The 19260-nt window shown below is 48.9% G+C and overlaps 2 protein-coding genes across 3 annotated transcripts in view; one reads left to right on the top strand and one right to left on the bottom strand.

The window, feature by feature from the left end:
• The window catches only part of LOC310873613 (zinc finger protein 385D-like), a 61363-nt gene extending 45436 nt beyond the window's left edge, over nt 1-15927 (bottom strand). For both annotated transcript variants that reach the window (XM_083786134.1, XM_083786135.1), the window contains exons 1-2: nt 15781-15927; nt 11339-11454 (exon numbers count right to left, since the gene is read on the bottom strand). In XM_083786134.1, coding sequence (XP_083642260.1) covers nt 11339-11454; nt 15781-15790 — 126 coding nt within the window. In that variant the 5' untranslated portion in view covers nt 15791-15927. The remainder of the gene's footprint in view (nt 1-11338; nt 11455-15780) is intronic.
• The window catches only part of kat2b (K(lysine) acetyltransferase 2B), a 175812-nt gene that overhangs the window by 100011 nt on the left and 56541 nt on the right, over nt 1-19260 (top strand). The gene's annotated exons all lie outside the window — the stretch shown is intronic.

Genomic DNA, 19260 nt, shown 5'->3' with positions numbered 1-19260 from the left:
GATGCACCTGGGACGTATCCTCAGTGATGTATCCTGAGGTCAACGGGGTTTCGGGTCTCTCAACATCGTACCCCTCACTCAGGCGACCCAGCCGGGAGTGATCAAGTCCCGACTTACGTCCCAGTAGCTACCCTCAATCAGTCCCACTAGGGAAAAACCAGGGGCACACAATCCGTTGGAACTACTCCAGAACTACTCTGCCATTTTTGCAATGATTTGCCATTCTCACAATTATCATAGGAATTCGTTGACAAATGGATTTAATCTACAAATCTGTAACATTTGATTTGCTGTGTACAACCGTGCAGAGACCAGATAGACTTTTGAGGTTGGTGAAGTTGAGATCTGAAGAATTGATGGGTTTATATCTAGAGTTTACGACTTTCCAATAGATACACTTTTTGTAACCGCCGTGCTCTGACTTCTCTGGTGCAATATGTATCCTCTCACATCAACAACATTTATAAAAGTAGTGGGTCGCACTGAAGACTAAGTAGTGGCAAGAGTGAGTTTATTTAAAATTTTATCCCATGATTTTGCAACCCATTTTTTCACCCAGTGTCAATTATCTAATGTAATCCTGGGCGTTACACTTCCTCTGACAACCTGGGGGGGGGGGGGCAGCGGACTGACCTCATGCTTCCTTCTATGCATGAGGAGTCCAAGCCGCCTCCTTTCACCTGACAGGGGAGAGTTTCCCCGGCCGGGAGTAGCACGTGGAAGGAACACATTATTCCGACCAGTTCCTTTCCCCTCCATCAGGCGCCCCGGCTGGCCAGGGGGAGGTCGTTTAGAGACCAGGATTACTGCATGTTTTTTGTGAGTACCTACCCTAGGGGACACGGGGAGAACATGCAAACTCCACACAGAAAACACCTGACTGCTAAGTTTGCGCCCTTGATTTATTAATAGCACACACTTGTACAAACATTAACACGTGTGCTGTCGTTAAAGAATGGTCGCTCTGAGTCGGTGGGTAATTAGTCCGTTCTATTACGCTGCCATTTCCAGTGTGGTCGTGATGGTTGACTTCCACCCACATGAGTCACATACGAAGGAAGAGCTGCTCCTACATGTGATGATTCATCTCTGCCCACAATACTCTTTTTTTCTATCATAAAATAATAGCCCCTCCCGCATGATGACAAATTTCACACCGACTTCACAGGTGTTCTCGTTAACTTCACTCCAACACAGTAAGGCAGGCATCTCCACAACACCACGTCTGAGAAACCTGTCCTCGGAAGAGAAACATCTACAAGTGCTTCTCAAGCTGCCACGTCCGGACGTGGGCTGGACGTGGGCCGGACGTGGGCTAGATGTGGGCTAGACGTGGGCTGGACGTGGGCTAGACGTGGGCTAGATGTGGGCTAGACGTGGGCTGGACGTGGGCTAGACGTGGGCCGGACGTGGGCCGGACGTGGTCTGGACATGGGCTAGACGTGGTCTGGATGTGGGCTAGACGTGGTCTGGACGTGGGCTAGATGTGGGTGTGGTCTGGACGTGGGCTAGACGTGGGCCGGACGTGGTCTGGACATGGGCTAGACGTGGTCTGGATGTGGGCTAGACGTGGGCTAGACGTGGGCTAGATATGGGTGTGGTCTGGACGTGGGCTGGACGTGGGCCGGACGTGGGTGTGGTCTGGACGTGGGCTGGACGTGGGCTAGACGTGGGCTAGACGTGGGCTGGACGTGGGCTGGACGTGGGCCAGACGTGGGCCGGACGTGGGCCGGACGTGGGCCGGACGTGGGCCAGACGTGGGCCGGACGTGGGCCGGACGTGGGCTAGACGTGGGCTGGCTGTGGGCTGGACGTGGGCCGGACGTGGGCTGGACGTGGGCTAGACGTGGGCTAGACGTGGGCTAGACGTGGGCTGGACGTGGGCTGGACGTGGGCTAGACGTGGGCTAGACGTGGGCTGGACGTGGGCTGGACGTGGGCTAGACGTGGGCTGGACGTGGGCTAGACGTGGGCTAGACGTGGGCTGGACGTGGGCTAGACGTGGGCCGGACGTGGGATAGACGTGGGCTAGACGTGGGCTGGACGTGGGCTAGACGTGGGCTAGACGTGGGCTGGACGTGGGCTGGACGTGGGCCGGACGTGGGTGTGGTCTGGACGTGGGCTGGACGTGGGCTAGACGTGGGCTAGACGTGGGCTGGACGTGGGCTGGACGTGGGCCAGACGTGGGCCGGACGTGGGCCGGACGTGGGCCGGACGTGGGCCAGACGTGGGCCGGACGTGGGCCGGACGTGGGCTAGACGTGGGCTGGCTGTGGGCTGGACGTGGGCCGGACGTGGGCTGGACGTGGGCTAGACGTGGGCTAGACGTGGGCTAGACGTGGGCTGGACGTGGGCTGGACGTGGGCTAGACGTGGGCTAGACGTGGGCTGGACGTGGGCTGGACGTGGGCTAGACGTGGGCTGGACGTGGGCTAGACGTGGGCTGGACGTGGGCTAGACGTGGGCTAGACGTGGGCTGGACGTGGGCTAGACGTGGGCCGGACGTGGGATAGACGTGGGCTGGACGTGGGCTAGACGTGCTCATGGATACCACCGCTTTTCTAGTGATTGGCCAGTAGTCGCGGTGATTGACAGTTCTCGTTTTTGCAATGATAGATAGATAGATAGATAGATAGATAGATAGATAGATAGATAGATAGATAGATAGATAGATAGATAGATAGATAGATAGATAGATAGATAGATAGATAGATAGATAGATAGATAATTATGCTAAAAATACTATAGTAGGCTATCCAATAGAATCACTGTCAGTTCATAAGGGACATAGATATTGCACGACAGGAGTCCTTAGCAGCATATAGGGTTAGGGGATATTGCACTTGAATTACTATCCCTATCTCTAACCCTAACCTAAACATAACCGCAAGTACGGGAGCAGTGCATGTTCGCCAACCTTAATGCATGTTCGGACTAACGGGACTTCGGATCTATGGGCAGTTCCCCCTAAACCTAACCTAACCTAACTATGCCTAAACCTAACCATAAGACTCTACCCAAACCTTAGTAAAACTATGTCTAAACCTAACCTTAAGATGAACTCTAACCTCAGTAAAAGTATCCCTGCCAGGGAGCCAATCGGGCAGGTAAGGCGGGTCTATCCCATAACGATGGTGGAATTCATAATAACGCGTAGGGGGGTCCCGAATTTATTTTGGGGGGTCCCAAAATTATTATTTAAAAAAGGGGGGTGGGAGTTGCAACTGAATGGCTGGAAAATGGAAATTACATGCATGCATTATGTGTACATGCATGTACGCATGGCTTCAGTATTTATTTAGCGTGAGACATGGCCAAAGCATTTTCGGGGGTCCACAGCCAAAAAACCTTGAGAACCCCTGGTCTAGCCGACGGTTGCCAACCACACACACACATGTGCACAATCTGCACATGTATGCACAAGAAAACACACCATATAATAGGTGTTTTCATTAGCATGGTGAACAATTACAGTACAGTATGTGCTTAGCACACATAGTGACAAACCACAAGGTCATGTGTTCGATCCCTGGCAACCGCCAACTCGCAGCACAGCTTGGGTACTGGGTAGGCCAACTAGCGGTAAGTACTATGAGTAAGTACTGGGTAGGCCAACTAGCGGTAAGTACTATGAGTAAGTACTGGGTAGGCCAACTATAAGTACTATGAGTAAGTACTGGGAGCTGATGGTAGGTGTTGCGCTCCACCTCAGAAATCCATCTCACTGCAGGTCTAGAAAAGAATCTTATTTGAACTATTATTGAACTAATATTGTGAAAATAGCCAATCTACAAGCTCACAATGCGTCCCATCGTGAAACACGTTTTATGATCACTATCAGAAAGTCTACATTTCCCCAAAAGGTGTAATTGAGCTCAGACCAGAGCAAGGATGAAACAAAGTAAAACATATCCCCGCCGGCCATGAAAATAAATGACCAAAAACAGACGCATGGACCCCCCTCCCCCTCCCCCCTCCCCTCAAGCAAATCGAACCTTCATTATTTAAATTGCTGTGAAGAGCAGAGCACTTTGTTGATTTTTGTCAAACGTTGAAAAGCTTGACATTTTCAGCACTTGCACAGGTAATTGCGGGGACAGATGATTATCAGGTACACAGCTTGAAACGTACGGGCACAAATCCTGGGGACATCTGGTCACCGTGGGGTTTAGTGGGTGGCGGACATGAAACGAAAAGCACCAGACGGAGAAATGCATGAAGAGAGGGGAGGGGGGAGAGAGAGAGAGAGAGAGAGAGAGAGAGAGAGAGAGAGAGAGGAAATGAAGGAAACGGAACAGGAGGGAACGTACAGCCTCAGTCAAGTGTGTTTCATTCCTCATCAGGTGACAGTGTGGTCCCACACGCACACACGCACGCACACACGCACACACGCACGTATGCACACATTTGCACTCACTCACTCACTCACTCACGCACACACGCATGCACTCGCACTCACACTCACGTGCACACACAGACGCATGCACGATTGCACAGACATGTGCTCGCAGACACAAATCAGAATGCAAACCCCCCCCCCACACACACACACATACACACACATCCGTGCATACTTGCCCACAGTGTGATATGTGGCCAAGCATGCACGCATGTGTGAGTGTGTGTGCACGCACGCACCGTGTGCACTGTGCACGCCACCGTGTGCACTGTGCACGCCACCGTGTGCACTGTGCACACGCCACCGTGTGCACAGTGCACACACCACCGTGTGCACTGTGCACGCCACCGTGTGCACAGTGCACACACCACCGTGTGCACTGTGCACGCCACCGTGTGCACAGTGCACACACCACCGTGTGCACTGTGCACGCCACCGTGTGCACAGTGCACACACCACCGTGTGCACTGTGCACGCCACTGTGTGCACAGTGCACACACCACCGTGTGCACTGTGCACGCCACCGTGTGCACAGTGCACACACCACCGTGTGCACTGTGCACGCCACCGTGTGCACAGTGCACACACCACCGTGTGCACTGTGCACGCCACCATGTGCACTGTGCACACCACCGTGTGCACTGTGCACGCCACCATGTGCACTGTGCACACCACCGTGTGCACAGTGCACACACCACCGTGTGCACTGTGCACGCCACCATGTGCACTGTGCACACCACCGTGTGCACAGTGCACGCCACCGTGTGCACAGTGCACACACCACCGTGTGCACAGTGCACACACCACCGTGTGCACAGTGCACGCCACCATGTGCACTGTGCACACCACCGTGTGCACAGTGCACACACCACCGTGTGCACTGTGCACGCCACCATGTGCACTGTGCACACCACCGTGTGCACAGTGCACGCCACCGTGCGCACAGTGCACACACCACCGTGTGCACAGTGCACACACCACCGTGTGCACAGTGCACGCCACCGTGTGCACTGTGCACGCCTCCGTGTGCACTGTGCACGCCACCGTGTGCACAGTGCACACACCACCGTGTGCACTGTGCACGCCACCGTGTGCACAGTGCACACACCACCGTGTGCACTGTGCACACCACCGTGTTCACAGTGCACGCCACCGTGTGCACTGTGCGCACGCCACCGTGTGCACTGTGCACGCCACCGTGTGCACAGTGCACACACCACCGTGTGCACTGTGCACGCCACCGTGTTCACAGTGCACGCCACCGTGTGCACTGTGCACGCCACCGTGTGCACTGTGCGCACGCCACCGTGTGCACTGTGCGCGCCACCGTGTGCACTGTGCACGCCACCGTGTGCACTGTGCGCACGCCACCGTGTGCACTGTGCGCGCCACCGTGTGCACTGTGCGCACACCACCGTGTGCACTGTGCGCGCCAGCGAAACAAAACAGAAAGCAGAGACAGTGTGTAGAAAAGGAAATAAAAAGTGCCAACCTATCAATCAGTGTTTTTTAGAGGGTCTCGAAGTGGCCCGGGGTCCAAAGTGTCTCTCAGCTCCAGCAGACCCCCTGCCGGCTACACAGAGTCACCCCGGATGCCAGAATACACCTGACTCTGCCGTGTGACGTGCTCTGAGCTTATATATAGATTGGCTATTTTAGACGCGGGACACTGTTGTACAATGAAGTATAAAGGTAATAGAATAAGATAAAAGAGTAAATGCTGCGTTTCTATCCAAAGTGCTGTACATTCATTCACAAACAGATGCCAGATCTGCTCACTGGCAGCAGTTATAGGGGGGGGAGGCTCAGGGAGACCCAAGGTGCTCACTGGCAGCAGTTATAGGGGGGCCCCAGGGGGTCCACTTCAAAAACGTGTGAGCTCAAGCTTGTGAGCTTGCCAAATTTGTTTTTATAAATCTTCACAAAGCGTCTCATACGGGTCCCTGCCACAAAGGACACTTCAACACCAAACAAAAGAGAAGCGGCAGGGATCGAACCGCGAAACTTCTTATTTATTCCTTTTAACTGGTTCCAAGAAATTCGACCACAGCACACCCATTTTAGCTTCTCTACAGACTGGCTCCCAATTTCTTTTAGAATTGATTTTAAAATCCTGCTCACAATATATAAGGCTATAGTGGGGTCTTGCTCCATCTTATAATACAGTATCTGATCTGCTCTCCCCCTACGTGTCTGAACTCTGAAATCCTCAGGTAAAGCACTTCTAGAACCCCAAGTTTGTAGTTTAAACAATTTAGGCCTGACGTCGAAATAAAATGAAATAAAGTCATCTGAAAGAATATTATATTCAAAGATTTGTGCCGCATTTTCACGATTTTTCAAAAATAGCTAAAGTATTACATAATGCTTAGTTAAAACACCAAAAGGGGTTCCCGCCCAGAATGGGTTAAAGACCAAAGACCAGAGCTCAAGCGAATGATTGATTGATTGAAGTTGAATCTGAAGGACCCGTTGACTCGGCAGTGGATTTGTTGTGTTTGTTGTTTAATTGATAGGATGGTGGAAGGGGGAGGGTTGGGATGGAAGGCAGGGGATGGTGAATGGTGGGTAAGGGAAGATGGGTGTGGGGATACGGAGTTCAATGGCGTTGATTTTGTACTGCTTGAAATGCAACATTGATTGCAAATATTCAATAATGAGGAACAAAACCAAGCCGCAAAGAGTACAGGAAGTACAATTACACAAGCAATGCAAAAACTAAATGGATCACACAAAAAAACCTTGATTGTGGTCTTAATGTTTTCAATTCATCTTCTTTCGAGAACGCAAAGAGAGCCACAGGGAGACATGCAGCGGTGCCCACTACAGAGCAACAGGGAGACATGCAGCGGTGCCCACTACAGAGCAACAGGGAGACATGCAGCAGTGACCACTACAGAGCAACAGGGAGACATGCAGCAGTGACCACTACAGAGCAACAGGGAGACATGCAGCAGTGACCACTACAGAGCAACAGGGAGACATGCAGCAGTGACCACTACAGAGCAACAGGGAGACATGCAGCAGTGACCACTACAGAGCAACAGGGAGACATGCAGCGGTGCCCACTACAGAGCAACAGGGAGACATGCAGCGGTGCCCACTACAGAGCAACAGGGAGACATGCAGCGGTGCCCACTACAGAGCAACAGGGAGACATGCAGCAGTGCCCACTACAGAGCAACAGGGAGACATGCAGCGGTGCCCACTACAGAGCAACAGGGAGACATGCAGCGGTGCCCACTACAGAGCAACAGGGAGACATGCAGCAGTGCCCACTACAGAGCAACAGGGAGACATGCAGCAGTGACCACTACAGAGCAACAGGGAGACATGCAGCAGTGACCACTACAGAGCAACAGGGAGACATGCAGCGGTGCCCACTACAGAGCAACAGGGAGACATGCAGCAGTGACCACTACAGAGCAACAGGGAGACATGCAGCAGTGCCCACTACAGAGCAACAGGGAGACATGCAGCGGTGCCCACTACAGAGCAACAGGGAGACATGCAGCGGTGCCCACTACAGAGCAACAGGGAGACATGCAGCAGTGCCCACTACAGAGCAACAGGGAGACATGCAGCGGTGCCCACTACAGAGCAACAGGGAGACATGCAGCGGTGCCCACTACAGAGCAACAGGGAGACATGCAGCAGTGCCCACTACAGAGCAACAGGGAGACATGCAGCAGTGACCACTACAGAGCAACAGGGAGACATGCAGCAGTGACCACTACAGAGCAACAGGGAGACATGCAGCGGTGCCCACTACAGAGCAACAGGGAGACATGCAGCAGTGACCACTACAGAGCAACAGGGAGACATGCAGCAGTGCCCACTACAGAGCAACAGGGAGACATGCAGCGGTGCCCACTACAGAGCAACAGGGAGACATGCAGCAGTGCCCACTACAGAGCAACAGGGAGACATGCAGCAGTGCCCACTACAGAGCAACAGGGAGACATGCAGCGGTGCCCACTACAGAGCAACAGGGAGACATGCAGCGGTGCCCACTACAGAGCAACAGGGAGACATGCAGCGGTGCCCACTACAGAGCAACAGGGAGACATGCAGCAGTGCCCACTACAGAGCAACAGGGAGACATGCAGCGGTGCCCACTACAGAGCAACAGGGAGACATGCAGCAGTGCCCACTACAGAGCAACAGGGAGACATGCAGCGGTGCCCACTACAGAGCAACAGGGAGACATGCAGCAGTGCCCACTACAGAGCAACAGGGAGACATGCAGCGGTGCCCACTACAGAGCAACAGGGAGACATGCAGCGGTGCCCACTACAGAGCAACAGGGAGACATGCAGCGGTGCCCACTACAGAGCAACAGGGAGACATGCAGCGGTGCCCACTACAGAGCAACAGGTAGACATGCAGCGGTGTCCACTACAGAGCAACAGGGAGACATGCAGCGGTGTCCACTACAGAGCAACAGGGAGACATGCAGCGGTGTCCACTACAGAGCAACAGGGAGACATGCAGCGGTGCCCACTACAGAGCAACAGGGAGACATGCAGCGGTGCCCACTACAGAGCAACAGGGAGACATGCAGCGGTGCCCACTACAGAGCAACAGGGAGACATGCAGCAGTGTCCACTACAGAGCAACAGGGAGACATGCAGCAGTGACCACTACAGAGCAACAGGGAGACATGCAGCGGTGTCCACTACAGCGACTCCAAGGTTAAAGCTACTGTAGAAACATGATGCCGTGGCCATGTTTGTGAGTGAATTGTGAGTCAATAGACGTACTATTCATGTGATTCATATTCATTCAAACGTATCCTAGTCCTACTACACAAAATGAGCTGCCAGTCCAACTACACTGCAGGGTACATTTATACAGTAGCTACTCTCTCTGAGTTTACGTTAACACCATTGTAAAAACTCTCTGAGCCAATTAACACTGCAGGATTCTCACACGTTTCCTCCTCCCCTGCCTCGAATCTCAAACCATCACACAGCGAGCGAATCTCACACCGTCACACAGCAAGCAAATCTCACACCGTCACACAGCAAGCGAATCTCACACCGTCACACAGCAAGCGAATCTCACACCTTCACACAGCAAGCGAATCTCACACCGTCACACAGCAAGCGAATCTCACACCGTCACACAGCAAGCGAATCTCACACCGTCACAAGGCAAGCGAGCAGACGTGGCTTCACACTTTAGGGGGAAACAAGGCTGCTAAAAAAAATCTAAATGCTTCCTCAACTCAAGGTTGATGATAATCTCGCAACTTTTGTTGCCAATACTGGGTGGAAAGAATTAAGAGAGTAAAAACAAACTAACAAAAATGACAAAAAAAACAACAACAATGGCCCGGAAGGCTAGGCTAGCGGACCTGGCACCTTAGCTCTGATGCAGCCTGACAGCATGTTGCTGGTTCGATTCCCGATCCCGATGGCCTTTGCTCAGTTTGCTGCATGAGACTTAGGTCAGATTCTCACCTAATACTTCGGTAGACTCGGATCCGTAGGGCGGGGAAATTGGGGTTCTTGCTTATTTAATTGGCTGCGGTTTGCCTTCACACTGTCATTCGCAGCAATTGGAAACGCAGCAGGGGGAACCTTTATCAATGTGTTCCATTCATAAACTATAGCCTACACAGTGAAATCTATGGTGATAAAATTACACTCATAACGTGCATGTGTCGTGCCGTCTGGGACCCCCCCCCCCCCCCCTCTCTCTCTACGCACGCAGCCGCCACACACTGTTCTTTTGGGCATGCAGCACCAGCGCTGCATGAGCGCACTGATATAACTCCCCAGTCCCACACAGTGACAGCACTCCATGTTTACGGCACGCACAGACAGACAGACAGACAGACAGACAGAATATTATGTAGGGTATAATACACTGCAGTGTTTTATGTGTTTTCTTAAGCAATTGATTAATGTACACGTCCTCATTTCGATCAGGGCTTCAGTCTCCTTATTCGACCACGTCTATCCACAGTAACGGGACATCTTTGCGCTGCGTAAAATATGCCTTCTCTGTCTCCAACTGTGTTCAGCTCCTCACCCGCCACATTATGTTTGCTTCATTTCCTTTATTTACTGCGGATTGCATTCACACCTGCACCGAATCGTAGTCAAGTGCGATTCGAAGCGAAGCGAAACCCACGTTTTTGGGCGGAGTAAAATGCGGTTATTTGCTGCGCATTAGGATTCGAATGAGCCTTCACACCTGCCAAACGAAGCGCACTTTCTGACAATGCGCAGCAGGATTCGTTTTAATCGCAGCAAAGCTCTCTGGTATGAATGTGACCTTAGTATGACTTGGGAGTATTTAGAGTAAGATTTCAGGTGCAGTAAGTGATATATTTAAAATGTTCTGACAGTAATCATTGTTATAGAGTTTCACTCAGCGCAGGCACACCTGAGCCTCACGAAGATGCCAAAAGCCGCTCATAGCCGGCGTCTCTTCCGGGTTTTTAGAAAGCCGGCATTCTGCCGCGTGGGTGGAGCTTGATTTCCCATCCACCAGCTGTCCCGGAAGAGACGCTGGCAACGAGCGGCTTATGGCCGCGCATGGAATCCCAAGTGTCTGTCTGGCTCAGGATACCATTTTCATCCAATCAGGAGAGAGAACATGCAGGATACAGGATACCATTCTCATCCAATCAGGAGAGAGAACATGCAGGATACAGGAAAAGTGAAATTGGAAGTAATGACACAAAGAAGTGAGCAGACAAAATTGGAACTGGGACCAATACATGGGTGCTCTTTCCTGATTGGCTTAAATTGGCAACGCAAATGTATTTTCTGTTTATTAAAAACATGGGAGGCATGAAGAGAGAGACCTCTGAATAGAGGCACGGAGAGAGAGACCCCTTGTTACTGAATAAACACTCTATATTAGAAAATAGAGCTTTCACCAATTAATAAAAAACTAAACAAGGCACTGCGGGCTCCATAATACTCACTTCGCTGAACGCGGGGAGCAGTCGGAAGGGGAGGCGGGGCTTCGGCTTCGGAGAAGGCTGGGGCCCGCCCACCCCAGGATGGGCCAATGACGGCAGACCGGTCTGACACACGTTACCTAGGATACGGAGATAGGAGGGGTGGGTGCGGGGATGGAAGGTTTGAAAAATATAGAAAATAATGAGAATTATTATTAATTATTAATATTAAGATGAATGAAAACATCCCGTTGACGTGAGGTACTGTACAGTAGGTGAATGAAGTTTAATCAATGTCACCAAGTTAAGCTCATTTCCCCCGACTAAAACGCCAATATTGTAAACGAGTTGGCTTTTTCTCCAGGAAATCTCATCAAGTCCTACGTTACGGAAAGCTTTAGAAGAGCTTCTAATGGTGTGAATGCCGTCAATAAGCCTATACTACTACAAAGGGGGCATATTAGTGTTTGCTTCTCTGAGTTTGTATCACCAATTAACCAGTGAGTCGTAGCAGAAAGCCATCAACCCTGGCGGTGCTGGAGTTGTAATGAATGTTAAAGAGCATTTCACTTTATTAGGAAGTCATGAGACTGTTTGTACGTAATGTATTATGTACCGCTCTGTTAATTTAGAGAGAAATAAATGAGTATTCAAATGAGCCGGATACTGGCAAAATGCAGCTAGAGGGTAGTAGGTGCATGCCTGCGTGCACACACACACACACACACACACACACACACACAGGCAGTCATACGTGCGTGTGCGCATGCCGCACACACAAATATGAATATTATTCTAAATTATAGGCTACGGTTATATACACACATAATTATTATTTTTTTTTTTTTAAGATATTTTTTTGCGGCTTACGCCTTTTATTGATTTTTGAAGGGACAGACAGTAGGCTGACAGGAAACGGGAGAGAGATGGGGGGATGACATGCAGTAAAGGCCGTGTCGGGTCCGGGAGTCGAACCCGCGGCACACTGCGACTGGATTACCAGTCCGGTGCCCAGACCGTTACGCTACGGCCTGGGCCCACACATAATTATTCACATAGACTTTTACATAATACAATTATTACAATAGCACACAAGAATGGATGCAATTTGCAAACACAATATTAGCCTACTCTACACACGCACGCACACATGCACGCACAGTCGCACGCACACACACACACACACACACACACACACACACTTTGGTGGATTGTGGCCTAATGATGCCATTAGTAAGTTGTGATTATTGCCGTTGTTAAGTGGCAGAGTTCCTGATTGCTGAGAGGCACATTGGTTCCTCTTCTGCGTTCACGAGTTCTGCTGCGCCTGATTAGCCTTTGAGTCGAGACCAGACGACCAACCCGCTCCATCTGTAATCACAATAATCAAACCGCCGCGTACGCGGGCGCGTGCACGGCGCACACGCACCCATCATTATGCTTGATTAACGCATTTAGGACGGGAACCCATTTAGGTGTTTTAAGCATTATGTTATACTTTAGCTATTGAAAAATAGCAGATCTACAAGCTCATAGCTACGAGCTTTTTTGGAAAAAATCGTGAAGATGTGTCGCAAATCTTTGAATATATATTCTTTCAGAGTGAACGTTTTTAACTCAGAACCCCCAGGAGCACATCTTTGCTCCTGGGGGTCCCAAGAACAACATATTTTCAGATGAGGGGAGTCGGCAGGCCAAATACATATTATTCTAGGGGTTCTTGACATGAAATAGTTTGAGAACCACTGACATAGAAATACAGGGTTTTTCAGAAAACTGTCAGGATTCAGAAGACATTTTGTAGAATCGTCCTCAGGTCTAAATGGTTTAACTTTAAACGACTGTATACTATTACAGTATAAACTGTGTGTCTGACTCTGTCTGAACTCTCACACACTACCAGTTCTTCTGAACCATGACACTACTGCTACCAGTTCATCTGAACCATGACACTACTGCTACCAGTTCTTCTGAACCATGACACTACTGCTACCAGTTCATCTGAACCATGACACTACTGCTACCAGTTCATCTGAACCATGACACTACTGCTACCAGTTCTTCTGAACCATGACACTACTGCTACCAGTTCATCTGAACCATGACACTACTGCTACCAGTTCATCTGAACCATGACACTACTGCTACCAGTTCATCTGAACCATGACACTACTGCTACCAGTTCATCTGAACCATGACACTACTGTTACCAGTTCTTCTGAACCATGACACTACTGCTACCAGTTCATCTGAACCATGACACTACTGCTACCAGTTCATCTGAACCATGACACTACTGTTACCAGTTCTTCTGAACCATGACACTACTGCTACCAGTTCATCTGAACCATGACACTACTGTTACCAGTTCTTCTGAACCATGACACTACTGCTACCAGTTCATCTGAACCATGACACTACTGCTACCAGTTCATCTGAACCATGACACTACTGCTACCAGTTCTTCTGAACCATAACACTACTGCTACCAGTTCATCTGAACCATGACACTACTGTTACCAGTTCTTCTGAACCATGACGACACTGGCAGTGGTGTACACTCGTGGTGCGTGCACCCCTTGTGGTGCACGAGCGCCTTCTAGGGGGTGCGCGACATGAAAAGGCTGATGGTAGTGCTATGGTATTTTAAATATATTATGGCAAGTATATGCAGAATATTGTGTGCATGGCCAAAAAGGTTTGGGAACTGCTGGTGTACAGTAACATGTACTCAAGTACAGTTTTGTGGTATTTATTTTGTACTTTACTTGAGTATTTCCAATTTCCAATGGGCCTACTTTTACTTCTACTCCACTATATACGCAGAGGCAAATATTGTACTTTTACCCCACTACTTATTGGAAAACTTTAGTTACTATATAGTTACTTTGCAGATTTTGATTGTTATTACAAAACGTAGGCTACAGTCATTACCCAATACACACTTCAGCCCTATACATTTCAGACATTTTAAAATAGCAGTAACTGCATTGTGAACTTGTAGATCTGCTATTTTCAAAAAAGAATATGCATTTGAAAACTTAAAATGGCAATGGGACATTCTCCATAATGAGTATTAGCTACTTTCAACTTTTGGTAGGCTACTTAAAAACATTTTGAATAGGCTACTTTTGTACTTTTAACCCATTTTGGGTGGGAACCCCTTTTGGTGTTAGCATTACGGTATGCTTTAGCTATTGAAAAATAGCAGATCTACAAGCTTGTAGGTCTGCTATTTTTGAAAATCGAAGAACGACTGACATAGAAACATAGCTTTTTCAGAAAACTGTCAGGATGTAGAAGACATTTTTAGAATCTGATCTCAGGTCTAAATGGGTTAAACAAGGAAATGTTTTATTCCGGACTTGTAACAGAGTATTTCTACATTTTGTTATTGATGTTTTTTACTCAAGTTTTTTAAATTTAGTACTTTTTCCACCACTGTTCTCGGGAGCGTCGATCAATCATACAGGATTGGGCACCATATATGGTCATATAGCTGGGCAGTGGGCACCTCCATCATGTAAAATTTGCTATTTCATGCAAAATGTTAAAATATTTATTTATTTGACAGGGACAAAGCTCAATGAATCAACATGTCAGTTTTCACCTCAATGTAAATGGGACAGAGTTAGCCAAAGCTAAATTTCATCTGTAGTTCTTCATTATCAGACTTAATGTTATCTTTCAACTCTTGTTTATACCCCAAAATTACTGGGATATGGAGGTTTTGAAGGCAATTTATAGAAATTTGTAAGAATATAGGCTAGTAGACCTTCATTCAGTTCATTGTATGTTTAAAATGTTCTTATTGGGTACTATACTTTCAAAATAATAATAATGTGAAATAATAATACTAAAAATATTATAATTTTTTAACATTTTGGGGGAAAAAAAGAAAATTGCAATTTTAACACCGAGATGCAGGGCTACTCGGAGCCGAGGGGAGTGGAACAATACCGGGCTCTAGTGGAAGAGTAGGTGGGTGGCCACTGGCCACTGCATGCTCCTACATTGGTTAGAATTCAATTCAATCAACGTTTTTAATTGGAATCCGGATCGCAGCTTTACATGGACGTGTCGCTCCACGCCTGAATACATTGATTGTATCCGATATGAGGATGCCTTTCACAGGACACATTCATTCTCCCCCAAATACTAGGCTACAGTAGGATACATACAGTACTGTACTGCCGTGGGGAACAAAGTTAAGTCTAACCGAGGAAGCACATTTTAGGAGATAAGAAGACAGACGGAGCTGCTAAAATTAAGAACGAAGCTTTGCAAGTGATTAGGAAGTAAGTAGGAATGCATAGCTGAGCCATGGTGCATGAGAGAGAGAGAGAGAGAGAGAGAGAGAGAGAGAGAGAGAGAGCATGCATATCAACACATTAGCAACAAGTGTTAATGCCTCTACTGTACTGTTCTCTCGAGTCTCAGACACACAGCCTATATCGTTTACATACCGAAATACATGACGAGCCTGTGATATCCGACAGATATGTGCAGAACCTGTGTGAAGGTAGACAGCTTTCATCAGATGAATCAGTCTTCCAGTTCCACACCTCCTCTCTCTCTCTCTCTCTCTCTCTCTCTCTCCTGCACCAATAACGCTTCTGAATTCCCTCCTCCTAAATGATTCTGAGTTCTGACCGCCCCCCCCACCCTTCGCTCTCTCTCCGTCTCTCCCCAATCTCTCTCCCTCCTTTTCTTCTATCTCCCCTCTCTCTCTCCCTCACTTTCCCGCCCTCCCTTCTCTCTCTCTCTCTCCCCCCCTTCGCTCTCAGGTCTCTCCCCATCTCATCTCCCTCCCTTTCTCTGACTCTACCCCCCCCCCTCTCTCTCTCTCTCTCTCTCTCTCTACCTCCCTCCGCCCACATCTCTATCTCTCTCTCTCTCTCTCTCTCTCTCTCTGTCTCTCTCATTTGTGTACAAGACACGCAGCATGTGTTCAAGTTCACTTGACATCTGTTTTTCCCCACACAAAATGACTGTACAGAGGTGAGTTGGCGGTACGGTAGTCTACAGGTAGTAGGCTACGCAGTAAAGTAAGTAGGCATGTACAGTAGGCTACATTTACTCAAGTACTGTACTTAAGTACAATTTTTAGGTATCTGTACTTTACTTGAGTAGGCCAAATTTTCAATACCTATGCTTCATTATGTCTCAAATCCAAATATGGAAACTTTAGTTAGTTACTGTTTACTGTTAGTTATTATTATTACAGAACATACATTATTATTAACCACAACAGCATACATTTAATTTGAAAATGCCTAATCTACATTGGGAGCTTCTCAGAGCTTGTGGATTGGCTATTTACAAAAGATGTTTAATACATTTTAAAAACTGCATAATGGGTACTTTCTACTTTTGGTAGGCTACTTTAACTACATTTTGATACTTTTACTCAAGTAAATGTACTGTATACCGAGTAAATGGTAAATGGTTCATTTATATAGCGCCCATGGTGCTTCACAGAGATCGTGCATTACATTCACACACAGATGCCGGAGGAAACCATGCAAGGCACCAACCTGCACATCGGGAGCAATTAGGGGGTTCAGAGCATTGCTCAAGGACACTTCGACACTGACTCCGGGGGAGCCCGCGGGAACGAACTGGGAACCTTGCGGTTGCCATCCGGTCACTCTACCACCGAGTACCTTTTCCAACACCGCTGTGGACGGGTCCTGGCCCCGCCGCCCCGCCCCGGGACAGCCCCATTGAAGTGTGGCTGCCGGAGAGCTGCAGGTGCCATTTCCCAGAATGTAAACCATTTGAAAAGGTTCCTGCCCTCTAGCTGGTAATGAGAAACACAGAGAGAGAGAGAGAGAGGGAGAGAGCAGCTGGGTCCTGTGTGTGTGTGTGTGTGTGTGTGTGTGTGTGTGTGTGTGTGTGTGTGTGTGTGTGTGTGTGTGTGTGTGTCAGAGAGCTAAAACAGACAGACAGTGGGGAAAATGAACTGCTTGTCCACTTTTTTTGCTCTGTCAGAATTAAATTAACATTAAGGATTTCTTTACTTGGATGTACTGTATTACACATGTGCACGATTCACTCACTCACTCCCTCCCTCCAGGCCACGGTGACTGTGTGTGTGTGTGTGTGTGTGTGTGTGTGTGTGTGCCTGCGTGCGTGTGTGTGTTTTGCATGATGCGAGTTTAATGGGTGCATGTCTGAGAGAGGAGGACTGCATGTTTGTGTGTGCGGTGCGCGTCCATGTTGCGTGCGTGTGTGCTTCCCTCCATCCCCACATGCAGCCTGTTGTGTTTGGAAGTGGTCTGTGAGTGTGTGTGCTGTGTGCGTGCGTGCGTGTCAGTGTGTGTGTGTGTGTGCGTGTCAGTGTGTGTGTGTGTGTGTGTGTGTGTGTGTGTGTGTGTGCGTGCAAGCACGTGCGTGCGTACGTGCGTACTTCAACAAACTGCTTCACATCCTCACTCAGTCTCTCCGGGGGCCCGCGGTATTTTTAGACTCATCATCGGTGAGCGTGTTTGGAAAGAAGGCGCGCATGATCGACCAAGAAGGATGCTGCGTCGTCGTGCATTTAATGTGTTAGCTGTGTGTGTGTGTGTGTGTGTGTGTGTGTGTGTGTGCGTGCATGTGTAGAAAAGGCCTGTATTCACTCTCTCACACACACATACACACACACACACACACACACACACCCGCGAGCGCACACACACGCACTGTTCTCCTACAGTACACTCATTATGTAAATTATTATGTACTGTAGAGTCGACTACCGGTATGTTAAATATCCCTCCTCTCCTCTTTCTCTTTCACAGATCATCTTCAGAACTCTCTCTCTATCTATCAGTGTGTGACTGTGTGTGCGTGTGCGTGCGTGTGTGTGCACGCGTGCATGCATGCATGCATGTATCCGTTTGCGCGTGCATGCGTGTGTGACCTCGGTTCAACTTTCCGCCTCTCCACTCCGGTCCAGCGGTGTCGGAGTGCATGCTGGACAACATGTTTTCTCACAATCATGACATCCACTCCGCTCCACTCCAGCTCCAGGGAGGCTCACATAGCTCAGCCTGACTGGCAACTCAACCACCAGCTGCTGGCTGTCCTCAATGCATATATTGTCTCTTCTTCCCAGCTCTCTCGCATTTGAATCAGCGTGCCTTTGAATTAATACCATGGGAGGGGAGCATCATTCTCATTCCACACTCGCAGCAACGCACTTGCTCAGAAGAGTCGGGAGTAGACAGTGAGTACTGTAATGAAATATGGCGGTTGAATAGAAGCACACAACTTCTTCACAGACAGCTGTCTCTTATTATTTATGTTTTGCTTGTGGCGATCAGCACACTGCGCTGACTTGCACGTCAGTTCTGTCAGTGGAGCTCGGCCCCAATCTGGCTGCTGTCGGCCTGCTAAAGGAGGGAAAGCAGCCAGGGTGTGATATATTGCACGGATGTGACACCAATGTAATGAACTGTGTGTTCAATGAAGCACGGAAACCTTTCTCAGTAGGAACACTTTTTAGTCGTGGCAATAAGCACGCAAAAACACCAAAACCTATATACCATCCGCCAGCTAATAACAGCCTCGTGCTACAGTATTTCAGAGACCTCTGTCACAAACCCTTAACTAGAAGATAAACTCGCCATTAGAAAAATTGCTCCATTATATTTAGAACGGTTCAGTAAAATGTCAAGGTGTGTGTGTGTGTGTGTGTGTGTGTGTGTGTGTGTGTGTGTGTGTGTGTTTGTTTGTGTGTGTGCACGTACATGCATGCACATGCAACTCTAGAGAGCATATATCCACTGCCATTCCATTTGGACGGAGGCTGGTTCGTGCAACACAGGCCCCGTGGAACAAACTCAGCGAGGGAGAAAAATACATGCATGGAAAGATCTGCTCATAAACTCAATTTAACGCTCATTTTGTCACTTAGCCTACTGTACTGCCAGACGCTTTGTGTTCTGCTGAGAAAGAGC

Source organism: Protomyctophum parallelum (genome assembly GCF_964188405.1).
Source record: "Protomyctophum parallelum genome assembly, chromosome: 1".
In the NCBI taxonomy this organism is placed as follows: domain Eukaryota; kingdom Metazoa; phylum Chordata; class Actinopteri; order Myctophiformes; family Myctophidae; genus Protomyctophum; species Protomyctophum parallelum.
Note: the sequence above shows the minus strand (reverse complement) of the source record. Positions and strands in the feature narration are given on the sequence as shown.